The 14,206-nt window shown below is 42.5% G+C and overlaps 1 protein-coding gene across 8 annotated transcripts in view; it reads right to left on the minus strand.

Annotated features, from left to right (window-relative positions):
- LOC112229315 (receptor-type tyrosine-protein phosphatase U-like) overlaps positions 1-14,206 on the minus strand; it is a 283,382-nt gene that overhangs the window by 15,627 nt on the left and 253,549 nt on the right. For all 8 annotated transcript variants that reach the window (XM_042310050.1, XM_042310047.1, XM_042310046.1 and 5 more), the window contains 4 exons: positions 10,440-10,537; positions 10,014-10,130; positions 9,592-9,746; positions 9,190-9,325 (listed from right to left, as the gene is read on the minus strand). In XM_042310050.1, coding sequence (XP_042165984.1) covers positions 9,190-9,325; positions 9,592-9,746; positions 10,014-10,130; positions 10,440-10,537 — 506 coding nt within the window. The remainder of the gene's footprint in view (positions 1-9,189; positions 9,326-9,591; positions 9,747-10,013; positions 10,131-10,439; positions 10,538-14,206) is intronic.

Genomic DNA, 14,206 nt, shown 5'->3' on the forward strand with positions numbered 1-14,206 from the left:
ACTGCTCGGCATTTGACCATAAGGCGCTACAGAGGGTAGTGCGAACGGCCCAGTACATCACTGGGGCCAAGCTTCCTGCCATGCAGGACCTACATAATAGGCGTGTCAGAGGAAAGCCCATAAAATTGTCGGAGACTCCATTCACCCAATTTATAGACTGTTTTCTCTGATACCGCATGGCAAGTGGTACCGGAGCGGTCCTGGAGCGGACCAAAAGGCTCCTCAACAGCTTCTACCCCCAAGCCATGACTGCTGAACAATTCATAAAAATCTCCACCGGACAATTTACATTGCCACCCCCTCCCTTTTGGAAACTGCTGTTCGCTGTTTGTTTGTTTGTTTGTTACCTATGCATAGTCACTTTGCCCCGACCTCCATGTACAGATTACCTCAACTAGCCTGTAACCCCGCACTCTAACTCGGTACCGGTGCCCCTGTATATACCCTCATTGTTGTTATTCTTATTGTGTTACTTTTTTATTTTAGTCTACTTGGTAAATATTTTCTTCTTCTTGAACTTCACTGTTGGTTAAGGGCCTGTAATTAAGCATTTCACGGTAAAGTCTACACTTGTTGTAATCGGTGCGTGTGACAAAGTTTGATTTGATTTGATTTCAGTTAGGAAGCAATCCTGATGAAACAAACCACACATTTTTCTGATGATACCAACAGATGTCATCACTTTGCTACAGGCAAGTTTAATATGATCTTTCCAGGATAACTTTTCATCAATTCGAACTCTGAGGAATCTAGTGGATGTGACTTGTTCAATTTCATTCCCACCAACTGGGATTCTGGCTTTTTTTAAACAATATTTCTTATTACTAGTTATTACTAGTGAATACAATAAAGTTGGATTTTGATCATTTGTTAATCTGGTGCCATTCAGAAAATTTGGCCATGCCTGAGTTGGCTTCATTAATTAGTGAGTCAAAATTCTGGGGTGATAAAATCAAGTTGGTATCATCAGCAAACAGAAGGGGAAGATAGAAAACACAGCAGCAAGACCATCGTTATAGATTAGGAATAACAAAGGTCCAATTATCAAATCCTGTGACACACCACAGGATATCTTGGCCCTGGTAGATGCACAGCTGTCTGCATAAAGACATTGTTCTCTACCATAATCATAACTATATAACCAATTAAACAAAGAAACATCCTCTCACTGTCAACTGCGTTTATTTTCAGCAAACTGAACATGTGTAAATATTTGTATGAAGATAAGATTCAACAACTGAGACATAAACTGAAAAGGTTCCACAGACATGTGACTAACAGAAATTGAATAATGTGATCCAGAACAAAGGGGGGATAAAAATCTAAAGTAACAGTCGGTATCTGGTGTGGCCACCAGCTGCATTAAGTAATGCAGTGCATCTCCTCCTCATGGACTGCACCATATTTGGCAGTTCTTGCTGTGAGATGTTACCCCACTCTTCCACCAAGGCACCTGCAAGTTCCCAGACATTTCTGGGGGGGATTGGCCCTAACCCTCACCCTCCGATCCAACAGGTCCCAGACGTGCTCAATGGGATTGAGATCCGGGCTCTTCGCTGGCCATGGCAAAACACTGACATTCCTGTCTTGCAGGAAATCATGCACAGCACGAGCAGTATGGCTGGTGGCATTGTCATGCTGGAGGGTCATGTATGGATGAGCCTGCAGGAAGGGTACCACATGAGGGAGGAGGATGTCTTCCCTGTAACACACAGTGTTGAGATTGCCTGTAATGACTGCAAGCTCAGTCAGATGATGGTGTGACACACCGCCCTAGACCATGACGGACCCTCCACCTCCAAATCGATCCTGCTCCAGAGTACAGGCCTCGGTGTAACGCTCATTCCTTCAACGATAAACGCAAATCCAACCATCACCCCTGGTGAGACCGAACCGTGACTCGTCAGAATAGCCCTTTTTGCTAGTCCTGTCTGGTCCAGCGTCGGTTGGTTTGTGCCCATAGGCAACATTGTTGCCGGTGATGTCTGGTAAGGACCTGCCTTACAACAGGCCTACAAGCCCTCAGTCCAGCTTCTCTCAGCCTATTGCGGACAGTCTTAGCACTGATGGAGGGATTGTGCGTTCCTGGTGTAACTCAGGCAGTTGTTGTTGCCATACTGTACCTGTCCCGCAAGTGTGATGTTCGGATGTACCGATCCTGTACAGGTGTTGTTACACGTGGTCTGCCACTGCGAGGACAATCAGCTGTCCGTCCTGTCTCCCTGTAGTGTTGTCTTAGGCGTCTAAGTACGGACATTGAAATGAATTGCCCTGATCATATCTGCATGCCTCCTTGCAGCATGCATAAGGCACGTTCACGCAGATGAGCAGGGACCCTGGGCATCTTTCTTTTGGTGTTTTTCCAGAGTCAGTAGAAAGGCCTCTTTAGTGTCCTAAGTTTACCATAACTGTGACCTTAATTGCCTACCGTCTGTAAGCTGTTAGTGTCTTAACGACCGTTCCACAGGTGCATGTTCATTAATTGTTTATGGTTCATTTAATAAGCATGGGAAACAGTTAAACCCTTTACAATGAAGATCTGTGAAGTTATTTGGAATTTTACGAATTGTCTTTGAATGACAGGGTCCTGATAAAGGGACGTTTCTTTTTTTGCTGAGTTTATATGTATAATCATGAAAACTGTAATAATGCAATTTAGAAAGTCATGATCAACCCTGTCAAATGCTTTCGATAACTCTAAAAAGATGACAAGAGCGTATTCATTGTTGTTCAGGGCTGCAAAGACTTCATCTATAAGTTGCAAAAGAGCCATCCATAGCTGTGGAGTTGTTTTTACGAAATGTATATTTGTTCTCATGTAGAATACAGTGCTGATTTAAATGTTTCAACATTCTCTTAAACACCAATTTTTCTAGGATTTTTGAAAAACATGGTTGTACAGATGTTGGGTGATAGTTTCTAAACTATCTGGAATAACTTTGGACATTTTCAAATCTTTAGGAATAATACCAGTTTGCATTGATTTGGTAAATATATATGTTGGAGGCTCTGTAATCGAGGAAGACACTGATTCCAGGCTCCAAACTCTTCATGACCTACTGCTGATATCTATAAGTTACCAATTAGCTCCATTACATCAGAAAGCTCAAACTGAAGCAGAGAAGGGAAATGTCCCTTAATGTAATCCAAGGGATTTCCTTCAGTTTTCTCTATTTTGTTTGACAGAGGAACTCACATTCACAAAAAGTGATTCAATTCACATGAAATAACATCAGGATCACAAAAGGTCTTATTTCCAACAATACATTGAGACGGAATAGTTGTAGATGCCTTTTTCCTATTCAACATTTGATAGATGATTTTCCAAGGTGACTTTATATTATTTAAGGATTCTTGGAAGTTGATAGAAAAAAATATATTAGGTGAGTAAATGTTCTCTTATACTTTTTCTAATGTGCAGAATTCAGAAGAAAGGGCTTTGTGAGACACTATTTATACAACTAGTTATTTTTTTGAGCCCGGTTGGAAACCAGAGATTCCAGAACCCCTCTGCTGCTCTCTTACATGATTTAACTAAGGGAAACAGTGGTGAAATACAGAATTGAAAGATGTGAGAAAAGTCTGGTAAGCAGACTCCACATCGGCTTGAAATATCATCAAACAACATCTTAAAGTGCTCACAATTACTTTTGTTAAATATTCTACCCCTAATGCTGCTAATCATACCCATCTGTTCATTTCCAGCTCCCAAAGAGAAGTGGAAAACTGGAAAATGGTCAGAGAGGTCATTATAAAGTATACCTACCTGTATTAGCCACATTATTCAAAGAATTTGTACAAATATGATCAATAAGAGTGTCAGATGAACTGGTCTCTCTGGTGGGCTTATAGACGAGGGAATACAGATGAACTGGTCTCTCTGGTGGGCTTATAGACGAGGGAATACAGATGAACTGGTCTCTCTGGTGGGCTTATAGACGAGGGAATACAGATGAACTGGTCTCTCTGGTGGGTTTATAGACGAGGGAATACAGATGAACTGGTCTCTCTGGTGGGTTTATAGACGAGGGAATACAGATGAACTGGTCACTCTGGTGGGCTTATAGACGAGGGAATACAGATGAACTGGTCTCTCTGGTGGGCTTATAGACGAGGGAATACAGATGAACTGGTCTCTCTGGTGGGCTTATAGACGAGGGAATACAGATGAACTGGTCACTCTGGTGGGCTTATAGACGAGGGAATACAGATGAACTGGTCCCTCTGGTGGGCTTATAGACGAGGGAATACAGATGAACTGGTCTCTCTGGTGGGCTTATAGACGAGGGAATACAGATGAACTGGTCTCTCTGGTGGGCTTATAGACGAGGGAATACAGATGAACTGGTCTCTCTGGTGGGCTTATAGACGAGGGAATACAGATGAACTGGTCTCTCTGGTGGGCTTATAGACGAGGGAATACAGATGAACTGGTCACTCTGGTGGGTTTATAGACGAGGGAATACAGATGAACTGGTCTCTCTGGTGGGCTTATAGACGAGGGAATACAGATGAACTGGTCTCTCTGGTGGGCTTATAGACGAGGGAATACAGATGAACTGGTCTCTCTGGTGGGCTTATAGACGAGGGAATACAGATGAACTGGTCTCTCTGGTGGGCTTATAGACGAGGGAATACAGATGAACTGGTCTCTCTGGTGGGCTTATAGACGAGGGAATACAGATGAACTGGTCACTCTGGTGGGTTTATAGATGAGGGAATACAGATGAACTGGTCCCTCTGGTGGGCTTATAGACGAGGGAATACAGATGAACTGGTCCCTCTGGTGGGCTTATAGACGAGGGAATACAGATTAACTGGTCTCTCTGGTGGGCTTATAGACGAGGGAATACAGATGAACTGGTCTCTCTGGTGGGCTTATAGACGAGGGAATACAGATGAACTGGTCTCTCTGGTGGGCTTATAGACGAGGGAATACAGATGAACTGGTCTCTCTGGTGGGTTTATAGACGAGGGAATACAGATGAACTGGTCACTCTGGTGGGTTTATAGACGAGGGAATACAGATGAACTGGTCTCTCTGGTGGGCTTATAGACGAGGGAATACAGATGAACTGGTCCCTCTGGTGGGCTTATAGACGAGGGAATACAGATTAACTGGTCTCTCTGGTGGGCTTATAGACGAGGGAATACAGATGAACTGGTCTCTCTGGTGGGCTTATAGACGAGGGAATACAGATGAACTGGTCTCTCTGGTGGGCTTATAGACGAGGGAATACAGATGAACTGGTCTCTCTGGTGGGCTTATAGACGAGGGAATACAGATGAACTGGTCTCTCTGGTGGGTTTATAGACGAGGGAATACAGATGAACTGGTCTCTCTGGTGGGTTTATAGACGAGGGAATACAGATGAACTGGTCACTCTGGTGGGTTTATAGACGAGGGAATACAGATGAACTGGTCTCTCTGGTGGGCTTATAGACGAGGGAATACAGATGAACTGGTCCCTCTGGTGGGCTTATAGACGAGGGAATACAGATTAACTGGTCTCTCTGGTGGGCTTATAGACGAGGGAATACAGATGAACTGGTCTCTCTGGTGGGCTTATAGACGAGGGAATACAGATGAACTGGTCTCTCTGGTGGGCTTATAGACGAGGGAATACAGATGAACTGGTCTCTCTGGTGGGCTTATAGACGAGGGAATACAGATGAACTGGTCACTCTGGTGGGTTTATAGACGAGGGAATACAGATGAACTGGTCTCTCTGGTGGGCTTATAGACGAGGGAATACAGATTAACTGGTCTCTCTGGTGGGCTTATAGACGAGGGAATACAGATAGCTGCCGTATAAACTATTCAAAATGTCATTTCAGTTAGTGGTTCCCACTTTTAAACATGTTTATGTTGTAATCACCCAAAAGAAAACACATTTTATCTTCATTATTATACCTCATTCTGTCGGTAGAAAATGCCTGGTTATTCTTCAAAAGTGCTTTCCTCACAATCTTAAATAAACATGCCCCATTCAAAAAAAATTGAACCGGGAACAGATATAGCCCGTGGTTCTCTCCAGACCTGACTGACCTTGACCAGCAAAAAAAAGAGAGAGAAGACCTGGTCCAATAGCAGCAGGGGGAACAACGTTTCAGACAAAACAACTTACATACACTAACACAACATTAAACAAAACTATAAACACACATACAGTACAACAAACATTTTACATTTAAAAAAACACAAACATCTGGTCTAAAAACCAGCTGGCCTGAAAACAATTACACCCTTCTATGATATATACATCGATCAAGTGTTTGAACTCCACCAACGAAACTAGATCATCACATTTTAAAATGTTCAGGAGAGAATTCCAGGACCACGGTGCTAAGCAACTAAAACTATTTCTACCATGACCTGTTCTAATTTTTGGTACTATTAGAAGCAAATCAGAATGGGACCATCATTGATATTTATTTACTAACCTGACTAAAAAAGAACAGAGATAAAATGGCATTTTACCCAATATGGCCTAATAAATCAGTGTACAGTGGGGCAAAAAAGTATTTAGTCAGCCACCAATTGTGCAGAGAGTTGTATGGCATTGAAGCTCATCTGGAGGTTAGTTAACACAGTGTCCAAAGAGGGGCCAGAAGTATACAGAATGGTGTCGTCTGCGTAGAGGTGGATCAGAGAATCATCAGCAGCAAGTGCGACATCATTGATGTATACACAGAAAAGAGTCGGCCTGATAATTGAACCCTGTGGCACCCCCATAAAGACTGCCAGAGGTCCGGATAACAGGCACTCCGATTTGACACACTGAACTCTGTCTGAGAAGTAGTTGGTGAACCAGACGAGGCGGTTATGATATCGTTTAGGACATTAAGCGTGGCTGAGTTGCCCCCATGACCAGCTCGGAAACCAGATTGCATAGCGGAGAAGGTAAGGTGGGATATGAAATGGTCGGTGATCTGTTTGTTAACTTGGCTTTCGAAGACCTTAGAAAAGCAGGGTAGGATAGATATAGGTCTGTAGCAGTTTGGGTCTAGAGTGTCTCCCCCTTTGAAGAGGGGGATGACCTTGGCAGCTTTCCAATCTTTGGGGATCTCACACGATACGAAAGAGAGGTTGAACAGGCTAGTAATAAGGGTTGAAACAATTTCGGCTGATAATTCTAGAAAGAGAAGGTCCATGTTGTCTAGCCCTGCTGAGTTGTAGGGGTCCAGATTTTGCAGCTCTTTCAGAACATCAGCTATCTGGATTTGGATGAAGGAGAAATGGGGGAGGCTTGGGCCTGTTGACCAGTGGCCAGGTGGAAAGCATGGCCAGCTGTAGAAAAATGCTTATTGGAATTCACAATTATTGGGGATTTATTGGTGGTGACAGTGTTTTTTAGCCTCTGTGCAGTGGGCTGCTGGGAGAAGGTGCTCTTATTCTCCATGGACTTTACTGTGTCCCAGAACTTTTTGGAGTTTGTGCTGCAGAATGCAAACTTCTGTTTGAAAAAGCTAGCCTTTGGTATGATTTAAAGCTGATTTATTTATTTTTATTTTTTTTAACCTTTATTTAACCAGGAAGGGCTCATCGAGATTAAAATCTATTTTTCAAGAGCGCCCTGGCCAAGATAGGCAGCACCAAGTCATCACAAAAAAATTACAGACAGACAACATGAAAAACTACAAGTAATCTAGTAAAAACCATTGAATTCACAAGAGTATAAAACAGCAAATTAAAAACATTGTCAGGTCAGGGAATCAGCCTCAAAATCCTTCATCAGTGATTTAAAAACACCAATTGGGACAAGTTCTTCCAATTTAAAAGTATTTTGTAAGGTGTTCCAAGACGATGGCGCAGAGTACTAAAAGCCCTTTTACCAAATTCAGATCGGACATTCGGAAGAGTTAGCAGGATAAAGTCCAGCAAACGAAGAGAGTTCCAACCAAATTTCTGAACAATAAAAATGCACAAATAAAAAGGTAGTAAACCCAAAATGGCTTTGTAAATAAAAGTATACCAGTGACTGAGCCTACGAGTGACTAGAGAAGGCCAGCCAACCCTGGTATACAAGGGGCAGTTTTGCAGTTTAAAATGGATCGCAAAGTGCCATGGTAAAGAGTGTCAATTGATCTCAAACACTGAGCAGAAGCATTCATATATAAAATATCCCCATATTTTAGTAAAGGCATACATGTAGCTGACACTAGCCTCCTTCTGGCTTCAAAAGAAAAACAGGCCTTATTCCTAAAATAAAATCCCAATTTCAGCTTCAATTGTTTTGTAAGTTGTTGAATATGCAATTTAAAAGAGAGGCCGTCATCAATTAAAACTCCAAGATATTCAGTTCTCTGCTGCCAATGACTGGACAGAACTGCAAAATTCACTGAAGCTGGAGACCCATATCTCCCTCACTAACTTTAAGCACCAGCTGTCAGAGCAGCTCACAGATCACTGCACCTGTACATAGCCCATCTGTAAATAGCCCATCCAACTCCCTCATCCCCATACTGTTATTTATGTTTTTGCTCCTTTGCACCCCAGTATCTCTACTGCACATTCATCTTGTGCACATCCATCACTCCAGTGTTTAATTGCTCAATTGTAATTATTTCGCCACTACGGCCTATTTATTGCCTTACCTCCCTTATCTTACCTCATTTGCACACACTGTATATAGACTTTTTTCTCTATTGTGTTATTGACTGTATGTTTGTTTATTCCATGTGTAACTCTGTGTGGTGTTTGTGTTGCACTGCTTTGCTTTGCTTTATCTTGGCCAGGTCGCAGTTGTAAATGAGAACTTGTTCTCAACTAGCCAACCTGGTTAAATAAAGGTGAAATACATTTTTGAAAATAAATTATTAATCCAAGGTTGATGCAAGGATATCAATTAAATTACCAACGTCAGAATTGGGCGGCCGATAGATGCATTCAATTACCACTTTTTTACCACAAAAAAATGAACAGGAGGACATTTCTATGAAAAGACATTCAACATCAATGGTATCAAATGTAAGTGCGAGGTCCTCTATATAGTATACCATATACTGCGGGGGAGGTTAACCCACCTCCTTGGGAGATATTGTTTATGCATGGTTATGCTCCAACCCTGTGCTAACATACCTGAAACTGATCATGGTCATCGGATAATACGTGTGTTAGATTAGGGTTGGAGGGAAAGCCTGCAGGAGAAGGTTTGGGCATCCCTGATATACAGAGTATATTCTTACCTCTGTCTGTATCATGTTGATGCGTCGGGAGCAAAGGGTCTTGACACAGTTGTAGATGTCCACCACTCCCTCACACTCTGCCATATCCAGCATGACGTCCAGCACGATGTAGCAGCCTGTTCTGCCTGCTCCCATACTGACACGGAGGAGAGAGGTCAGGGGTTAGGAGTTGGAGGTTAGAGGTCATATCCAGCATGACGTGCTGCAGACTGTGCTGCATGCTCACGTACTAACACACAGAGATGTCAGGGGTTAGAGGTAAACAAGGTCAAAGAGGTGAGGGTATAAGCTCAGGAGCGAGAGACCATCTATAGGCTAAGCTACACCAAAAACAATAAGTATAAAATAAAGAGCCACACTGCATCACTCAGAGACAGGATGTGATGTAAGATGGTTTGTTACCTGCAGTGGACAACCACGGGCCCAGCGTCAGGGGGTGTGGAAGCCTTGACCCGTCGTAGGAAGGCCAGCAGGCCTGTGGCATGGTAGGGAACACCATGCTCTGGCCAGGAGGTGAAGTGGAACTGACACACCTCATGTTTGGCTGGGTAGCCCCTCTGGAGAGGCAAATACAGAAGGTCCAATGAAAATCATTATCAGCAAACAGACACCGACCGTTGGCACAGTAGGACATTTATTTAGACATCTCTATTCAAACATGCATATTAAAATGATGCAATATTTGTTAAGATATCAATGCCTCTATAAAGGCTGTGTGAACAAAGATTAAACAAAACACTCAAATTGGATGTGAGCCCAGAGGCCAATACATATCCAAACAATTTTTTATTTGTTAGATAGAAGGACATCAACTATCCGCTCACCCGCTCCATAGCAAAGGTGCGGACGGTGTACTCGGCCAGTGTTTCCGTTTTCAGCAGTGTGATCTTGATGTCACCATAGAGTTCACTGTCCTCGGGCCAGTACTTACAGCACTTCATCTGAACACACACAGAACATTTGGACTTTAATCAGGGTCAACAGCCAGTTACAGATTTAGCTGGCTTAACTCTAAACCAATGTTCAAGAGAACAATCAATACAATACAGTAGCCCATGACAATCATCTATATTTCTTGTTTACATCTAGAAAAGGTGGAAGACTTAATGGTTGTAATCTGGCTGTTATTTCAACCAGTTTTGCCCACTGGGTTGTAGACTTATTATACAAAGCTAGATCATTCCGCTGGTAGTTCTTATATTGTCCTATGCAAAGAGTGAGCCCGCAAAGGCACAGAAAGATAATCCTACCCTGCCCACTTCGACCAGTTTAGTGATCATGACAATACTGAAGCAGTTCTCCTGCCACACCATCCTCCAGAAGTCGTAGATCATCTCCTGCTTGGGACCTGAGGGGGAAGAGAGGAGGAGGAGGAGGTGGAGGGGGAGTAGGAGGAGGACAAGCAGAGGACAAGGAGAGAAAGGGGAGGCGGTGGAAGACAGGAGGAAAGACAGAAAGAGGTGGAGTAGGAGCATAAAAGGAAGGGATAGAGGGAGGAGAAATGGGATCATAAATCAGTAGAAATAGCAGGGATAACCATCAGGGTCGGGCTGGTAGAAACCATGCCAGAGACGAAAGTAACAGTGTGTCATTTCATGAACCATGGCTCTCCTCTCCTCTCTTTCCTCTCTCTGCTCTCCTAGCGTCTGCTGGTAGAATGTAATTTCAATACGCTCACAAATCCACAGCTGTTGTGCAAACAACAAGCGCCATCACTGTCTTCTTTTTCCGGCGAGGAGCGACACAAATCTCAACTCCTCGGCACGCATTGGCAGTTCCAATTGATTGCATTATACGGTGAGCTTGATGATATCACATGCCACTATGTCATACCATAGATAATGTAAGGGTGAACAAATACCATGGCTTTAATGATAAACATACCCATCCATAGAGTATATCATACCTCAGGTGGGTATCTGATTATTTTACGTTCATAAATGACATATTATTTGTGTTGAGAGCTAATGTTAGGGTGTATCATGGCTTTTGATGATGAAAACACTCATTCATTCCAACCTTTGTTATCTCTGCACGCACAATGCATTCATTCAATCTGTTTCCAGGGGCCTACTATGGTGCTGTCGTTAGCATAGATAAGACCGTTGTCAAGGAGAAGGTCATTCTTGATCACTCATGTTCAGTTATCATAGCTATTTTGCATTCGCTTTGTTTCCCTCGTTGTTCCACCCCCCTCTCTCATTCGCTTTGTCTCTTATAAATAAGCCATATGATCAAATACAACCAAGGCGGTTGTTGTTTCCGCAGTGTTTTTCACAGTTTGCCTTAACATGAAGCCTCCACAGTGGATCCTACTTGAGATGCCTAGCACCTAGCCCCCACGTAGTGTCTACTGTATTATTAATATGACGACATGTTGTTTCATTTCCAGCAGCACTCCTCACTGAGGGCCAGAGGGCCCGGACTGTCAGAGAAGTGATAGATAACGGTGCATCCTTCCAGGGCACATCTGTATGCTCAGCGTAATGTTGCTGTGTGGACACAGGGCTTCAGAGCAACACTCCTCCACTACCTCCTCCACCTCACCCTTGGACACCCGTTTCGCTCCAGGCACCTGCCTACACACACACACCTATACATACAGTATATACATACAGTGCCTTCAGAAAGTATTTTTGTGTTGCAGACTGAATTTAAAATGGATTAAATTGAGATTGTGTGTCACTGATCGACACAAAATAACCCATAATGTCAAAGTCAAATTTTGTTTGTAGCAACATTTTGAAATTATAAAAAATGTTAAAGCTGGAATGTCTTGGGTTAATAAGTATTCAACCCCTTTGTAATGGCAAGCCAAAATAAGTTCAGGAGTAAAAATGTGCATAACAAATCGCATGTACTCATTCTGTGTTAAATAATGATTAACATGATTTTTGAATGACTGCCCCATCTCCGTACGCCACACATACAATTATCTGTAAGGTCCCTCAATCGAGTAGTGAATTTCAAGCACAGATTCAAAGACCAGGGATGTTGTTCAATGTCTTGCAAAGGGCAGCAGCGAATGGTAGATGTGTAAAAAAAAAAAAAAAAAGCAGGTGCTAAATATGTGACCCTATTCAGGAAAATAGGCATATGTGGCAAGTCACGACTTCACAGAAGAACCGTTTGAACGTAAAAAAAATAATATTTTTTTATCTAAATGCATTTTCTTTGGCAGAAATGCCTTCTTGAATGTGCCTTAAAACAAACTTGTATGCCATCTGTAAATATGAATAAAATTGTTAAATTATGAGCCTTGTTGGTTAAGCAACCTTCCCACTAGCCATGATTGGCTGAGATAATGAGTGGGCTGAATATTTCGAGAGAGGAGTTCGGATTGGTCTGCCATAGAAGCTCATCAGTCTGTGTTGGTAATCCTGTCGAATGCGGCTTTTTAAAAAATGTGTTGTGTAGTGGAGCTGTCCACTTTCTGGAGGATCAAGTTTTGAAATCAGTGGAATTAGAGTATGATATCTAAAGAGACAGAGGAAACACCTGTCTCCGGATTACATCTTCAAACTAAGGGCAACCGTGGCATGGCATTCCTGTCAGGGAGACGTGTCCATGCTCAATGATGTATACAGGTAAGATAGTCTAGTGTCAGCTAGCTACATTTTCAGATATTACACGCTCTCTAATTTTGACAGAAAGTGGTTTAATTTCAAGCTAAAGTGTCAAGTGCGCGCTGCCTGGCTCCCTAGCTGATGCAGAAATAAGATGAGTGGGGCTAATGCATTGATTTAGCTGGGGACGTGGGTGTAAATGGCCGCTGTCGATGCTGAATGGGTGTTTAGACAAAGTAAACAAATCATCGGCCAGAGCTCTTCACGAAATAAGATGATAGCAAAACATTCAAAGGCAATTTTCAAAAAAAGTTTCAAAGCAGAATTACATTCCCATTGTTCCTCAACTGTAGTGTATGATATACCATTTTGTAGCTCTGAGTCTCTACTTTTATCTCATGTAAAAAACACCATTTCAACTTTTGCTACATCCAGGTGGTGAGTCACATATTCCTTTGAGCATGGTGAAGTTATTATTAATTACACTTTGGATGGTGTATCAACACACCCAGTCACCAGAAAGATACAGGCATCCTTCATAACTCAGTTGCCAGAGAGGAAGGAAACTGCTCAGGGATTTCACCATGAGGCCAATGGTGATTTTAAAGAGTTTAATGGTTGCGATATGAGAAAACTGAGGATGGATCAACAACATTGTAATTTCTCCACAATACTAACCTAAATGACAGCGTGAAAAGAATTACAAATATTACAAAACATGCATCCTGTTTGCAACAAGGCAAAGAAATGAAGTTTTTGTCATGAATACAGTGTTATTTGTTTGGCACAAATCCAACACAACACATCACTGCATACCACTCTTTATATATACTGAACAAAGATATACAGTTCATATAAGGAAATCTGTCAATTTAAATCAATTCCACTGATCTATGAATTTGAGCCACTAATCTATGAATTGCACATGACTGGGATAACAAATATGTATCTGTTGGTCACAGATACCTTAAAAAAAATAGGGGTGTGGATCAGAAAACCAGTCAGTATCTGATGTGACCACCATTTGCCTCATGCAGCGAAACACATCTCCTTCGCATAGTTAATCAGGCTGTTGATTGTGGCCTGTGGAATGTTGTCTCCCTCCCTTTCATTAGCTGTGTGAAGTTGCTGGATATTGGCGGGAACTGGAACATGCGGTTGTACAGGTCAATCCAGAGCATTCCAGAGCATTCCAACCATGCTCAATGGGTGATATGTCTGGTGAGTATGCCGGCCATGGAAGAACTGGGACATTGTCAGCTTTCAGGTGATGGCTGTGGATGAATGGCACGATAAGGGGCCTCATCACAGAATCTACATGCATTCAAATTGCCAACACTAAAATGCAATTGTGTTTGTAGCTTATGCCTGACTGCCTGCCCATACCATAACCTCACCACCCCCATGGGTCACTCTGTTCACAAAATTGTCATCAGCAAACAGCTCGCCTA

The sequence above is a fragment of the Oncorhynchus tshawytscha genome, linkage group LG31 (assembly GCF_018296145.1).
Source record: "Oncorhynchus tshawytscha isolate Ot180627B linkage group LG31, Otsh_v2.0, whole genome shotgun sequence".
In the NCBI taxonomy this organism is placed as follows: Eukaryota; Metazoa; Chordata; class Actinopteri; order Salmoniformes; family Salmonidae; genus Oncorhynchus; species Oncorhynchus tshawytscha.